At 36.1% G+C, this 5,569-nt stretch overlaps 1 protein-coding gene across 5 annotated transcripts in view; it reads left to right on the top strand.

Annotated features, from left to right (window-relative positions):
* Window positions 1-4,662, top strand: part of Cd200 (CD200 molecule) — a 25,426-nt gene extending 20,764 nt beyond the window's left edge. For 3 of the 5 annotated variants that reach the window (XR_002818219.1, XM_023702008.1, XM_023702007.1), the window contains one exon: window positions 3,418-4,662. Coding sequence is in view for 1 of the 5 variants with exons in the window: in XM_012517375.2 (XP_012372829.2) it covers window positions 3,418-3,425 (8 nt within the window). In the remaining 4 variants the exon portion in view is untranslated. The remainder of the gene's footprint in view (window positions 1-3,417) is intronic. The other 2 variants (XM_012517375.2, XM_023702009.1) reach the window with 1 other exon arrangement.
* The last annotated feature ends 907 nt before the right edge of the window (window positions 4,663-5,569 follow it).

Below are 5,569 nucleotides of genomic sequence, written 5' to 3'. Positions count from 1 at the left end.
ACATACAAGATGTTTATATATGTATATATACATATGTATATATCTATATATACATATATATATGTAGAATGGCTAAATCAAGCTAATAAATGCCACAATTTCTCATGTGCTCATCTTTTTATAGTGAAAATATTTACAACCTATGCTTTCAGCAATTTTCAAGTAAAAAAAGACATTGTTACTATGATCATCACATTATATTATAAATGTTTGAACTTATTTCTCTTGTGAAATTAAAATTCAACCAAGACTACATGAATAATCAACAAATTCAATACAATATTTAATTTCTATTTAACTTTCAGTCTCAGCAAGGATGATTATAAGTGGTGTACAGGATTACTTATTTTCCCTTTAGTCATTTTTATTTTGAACTATGACCAGTTAGTCAGTGATGTGGATCCAATTCTGTCTCTGAATATGCACAATGTAGCTTTGGGTAAGGCAGTTAACCTATGTCCATCTTCACTTGGAAGGTAGGGATAATGGTTTGAAGTATCTTATAAGAACATTGTGAAGATTAAAAAGAGAATATATACAGTTCTGTAAGTGCCTAATACTAGTAGTATTATGGAAAAACAACTTGAGGGAAAGCTGATGAGGTTTCTTTTGCTACCCTTTGTGTAACAAATATCCCACAAAGGTTGATTTCAAGCTACCAACAATTTAAGCACCAATGTAAGCCAGTAGTATCCATGCAACATACTGGGTTTCCATAAACCTTACTTTCATTATTACTAAATCTAAGGGTCCCCTTTGGACTTATCAGCATGTATATTCCATGAATGGTACAAATAATAGAGGAAGGGCAAGTTTAAAGAGGTAAGTGGGGTATGATGGAATTATAGCAGGCAGGCATTGAGGTAAAAGAGCTCAGAAATAATCTGAAAGTATTTGGATATCTGGACATGAGCATTTGGAGAGGTGACAGTTTTGAGAGGCATTTAGAGTGAAAATAAGCCGACATGGGAGTCAGGATCAAAAAAAGTCAATGTACTGAAATAAACTTGTAAGACCTAGAGTTGTAATGTTATTGGTTTCTTTCTAAAGAAAGTGAACTACTTTGATTAGAGCTTTGGGTTTTGTGGCGGTTTGGTGTTAGAATGAGGAAAATAGTTATTTACTAAAATTAGCACAAGTTAGAGGGTAGAAAGAAGGAAATTACTACTGTGGAAATGTGTGTGAGTAGGTTTCCAGGAAGCCAAAACTTCCAGATGTCACGGAGAACATGTGGCTGCCAGTGGCCATGGGTCCAGAGCTGTCCCAGGTCACCATGCAGCACTGACTCCTGTTTTCCTCCAGTTCTTCTCCCATCCCTACACAACTTAGCTGCACTCTTCTCTCATTGCACAATTCTTTCTTCTTTTATTCCACGTACCTTAAACACACCCCCCCTGCTTTCTTTTCCCTCATGACAGTGGAGGTTCATCGATGATCTGGTTTGAAAAAGGGAGCAGATATTCCTAGCCCCACTCCCCACCACAAAACAGTCAGGCTTTCTAGGCATGAAAGGCCTCTCCTTTTGGAGGGAGGGGATCATAAAGATATGTGCAGTATGGAAACTATTTTAGAAAAAGGAAGATTTTTTTTAACCAAATACAAAATCTTAACAATTAAACACAGAGTTAAGAGATTGAAAAATAAGGGGAAAAAACAACTTATCTTAATGCTCTTAAAAAATTGCATTAGCATTTGGATAATCAATCTGAAATTTAGTCAGTAAATAGTTAGATCAGATAAAAAGCTAAGTTGCTTGGTTGTTAACTGGTAATCTAAAATAAGTAGTACTACTAATGAGAGCCAGAAGTGTTAGATTTCAGAGAAGAAAACTTTGAAGGTAAGAAAGTGATTGAATATGAAAGACAAAAACAATGTTCTTAAATTTTTTTCATGTGACCAAACAACAAGGAGGCATCCTAGAAAAAACTTACTAAATATAATTCTCACACCATTCCATAAGGACTATGTTGCTGTTTTAATCTTAGCAAAGATGAAACTAAACAACACAGAAGTTGTTTATTCATTTTAGATTTATTTTTTTAATAAATTTTCCAAATTGTAATTATCATGAATTATATTGCATTGACTAACACAGTACATTGCCATTCAGATGGAGACTACAGACCAAAGTTAGAGAAAGTATGAGTGAAGTAATAAATAAGGATACATATTAAACATAAGAATGCATGGAGGACCACCTGAGCAGCTGTTCTTGAAAGAAGAGAAATTGTCTCCATTTTGGCTGAGCACCAGATCCCCAGTTAGATACTATCTCAATAGCATAATGCAAATTACTTTCTGTGCATATGCAGAGGCAAATGTAGGCCACCTACCTAGCTCAGCTCACAGTACTCACCTACTTCCCATAATTCTCAGTCATTCCTCCTCAAGCCACTCCTCTACTGAAACTACCTGGGTGCCTCCCTGGGTCACCCTCTTGGTTCTGGAAGGCCATCTTCATGGCTGGACTTAGGGCCCCTTGGCTCCCCAGTAATTATAAGTATGTTTTACTGTCTTTTCTTTCCCCATGGGTTGCACTGGGAGTGGTAGGTGGGAATTAACTTGGTGGGATTCCAATAACGTATCTTTGGGATTGCAAATATTAACTTTTTGAACTGAGAAGAGAACCTGGAGGGGACTCCTATAAGAATGTATCTATAAGGAAATAGTACATAACATATAGTAAAAGATAATAATTTGAAGAGGAAACAAAAGCTGATGTTACAAAGTTTGTTTTCTTTCTAAAATGTAATAGTTCTTTACAGTTCCTGGTACAGATTACACAGAGAGTGACAGGTAATGTCAAGATAAAACTCTAGGTCTTTTACTTCATTCTCTACGTGCCTTTAAGGAAGGTCTGCATCTTCCCAGTTTCTGTGTTAGAAGAGCAGTACTCCTTGAAAACTATCTTCCTTAGTATCACTCCAATCTGTCTATTCAGCAAATTATTATGCCTAAGAAACAAAGCTCAAGGTATTGTCAATAAAATGCATTTAGATAATATGGCATTGTTGAACATGTCTCTTTACTTGTAGTCTTAGGTGATTCTTCAAGCCATTATTTCCTGGGATTGGGCTATGTTATTTGCAAGAAAGTCATAGTCCACTCACGTTGCTTTGGATTAGGGATCTCTACATCCTTATATTTACCAATGAAATGTATTCTAGGAGAGTTATACTTTTCTTAATCCTCTTGTTTAAAATAAAAGTTATAAAAAAATAAAAAATAAAATAAAAGTTATAAATATTCAATATCTTCATCCAATGTATAAAGGAGCTGTACTAGAAAATTTGTGATGTAGCTTTAAGAACTGATGTAATTCCAAGAAAATAAAAGAAATAAGCTAACAGAAGAATTAAAAAGAAGAGAAGGAAAAAAATACAGAAAAGTTAACATATTGGTCTTTCTTTTATCCAGAGCCCTAAAGGACTTAACAGAACCATGAAAGACTTTCCCTGGTCTACTTGAATTTGATGGAGGAGGAAAGCAGTAAGAAAACAGGTCATTCTGCAAACAAGGCAGAAGCAAGTGTTTCAAGAAATCTCTGACTTTTCACTGCCATTTAAGCTACACAGTGTTTGAATTCCAACATGAAGTGATTTGTCTGTCAGGTCTGTTGTAGGACTTGATTGTGTAAAGCAGTGTGGCACTGATCCTGAAAGGGCACTGGACTTAGAACTTGGAGCGCTCCTCTCCCAGACTGACCAAGGCTCCTATAGGTGGAAACCCTATGGTAATGACTTTACCTCAATGAGCTTCCATGTCCTTACCTAGAGCAGAAGGGAGTTGGACCAAATGATTTACCATGCAGCTCTCAGAATTGATGTAATTACAGGAAAACAAGAGAATAGCTGAGGAAGATGTGAAAAGAGGCAAGAATCCAGTAAGGTCCAAAGAACCTTTATGAGACATTCCTTTCACCTTCTGCTGGTGTTTTGTCTCCTGTATGTCTCTTCTTTATTCTTAGGTCAATGAGTCTGTTTGCCTGGGATTTGTTATCTAGTCCCATCCCTGCTCACTGTTTTGCTAAGGGTTGATCTTGCTACAATGCTTGGTTTCCCTGCCATTCTTCATGTGCTGTAAGGTTTATTACATCAAAGACGGAATATGAAAGAACATCGACCCTCTTATTTACCTTACTTTTATAGAAGGATAAATGTTAGGGTTAGACAATAACTCACAATTTAAAAGAAGCATGCTTCCCTGTTGTTTTGTCTCAGAATATGACCACCCCCCTATTTTAGGCCATTTTGAAATTAGCCCTAATATAATGAAAATGTATCATGAAAACATTTAAGAGATTTCCTGTAAAGCTGTCAGCCAATTTACGCTTTGTATCTCCTGGCTTTCTTTGTTTGTTTCACATGAGTCAGCTTTTCACAAGAGGAACAGGCAAGTATGAACATACAATCCCTTTATTTTCAAAATATTTTTAACTAATAGAACAATGATTTCATAAATACCTGTAAGACCTAATTAGTGGATTTTCTTTCATTATCTTTTGCTTCTTCTGTCTTTATTCAGTGACCTAGGAATTAAAGTGTATGTTTATTTTCACTGTTAAATTGAGTATTTAAGATTTTTATGAGTTATTTAATTCTGTGTCATTCCTTACATTTGTATTAAAATGCTGACAATTAAAAGTTTCAATTCTAAATACTTGATTTATGGTATTCTCTTGGAAAATGTAGAAATGAACTATAATTCTTACATTTTTTTCTCTGCATATGAAACCCTTATTTCTATTCCTGCTGTCTGAATGATGCAGTTGATATTTCTGATGAATCACAAAGTCCCCAAAAGTCCCTGCTCTGGACAGTGTGAGCTCCCTCTATTCAGTGCCTGTGTCCTTTTGACATGATACCATCAGTCATGGGGTACTTTCATCTGTTTGCTTTTCTTGGTTCTTCTTTTAGATACTGTAAACTTATGCAAATGCATTGGTTCGCACAACTCTGCATATATTGGAAATCATCACTATATTTTGCTATGTTTCTGGCATTTCAGCTGAACTGGTGCTAGGTCAGACGAGATAAATAAATGCAGCAATTTTTAAATATTGTGTTCTCAGGATCCCATTAAGCATGTAAAGATATCAAAGACTCACATAGAGCATTTTTTAAATGTATTGAGTACAGAGTCTCACTACACAGATCAGACTTGTAGTGATCCTGTTTTTTAGACTCCCAAACATTGGGATTATAGGTGCATGCCACTATGGCCAGTCTCATTTGCTATCTCAGCATACCCTGGGGGTGGGGCCAGCATTGCAGGCCAGGGATCCAACCTCATCCCCTACATCTGCCTAAGCAGGTGAGCATTTTTGTAATGAGAACTATATCTGTTGGTAAGTACCACATTTGGAATAAAAACTGATATATTTGAAAAATAAAAATGACTAACCTGCATTTCTGTTAGCTGTTTCTGTTAGCCAACATCATAAATCATATAGCTTCTAGAAAATCCCAGGGGCCATAAAGATAGCTTAGTGATCTAAGCACCTACCTAGGCAAGAGCAAGGACCCAGGTTCGATCCCCAGTACCACATGCTGTGCTGGCCCCACCCAGG

The sequence above is a fragment of the Octodon degus genome, unplaced genomic scaffold (assembly GCF_000260255.1).
Source record: "Octodon degus isolate 3935 unplaced genomic scaffold, OctDeg1.0 scaffold00007, whole genome shotgun sequence".
NCBI classification, from domain to species: Eukaryota; Metazoa; Chordata; class Mammalia; order Rodentia; family Octodontidae; genus Octodon; species Octodon degus.
The sequence above is the reverse complement of the archived record's forward strand: the minus strand, read 5'-3'. Positions and strand labels throughout refer to the sequence as shown.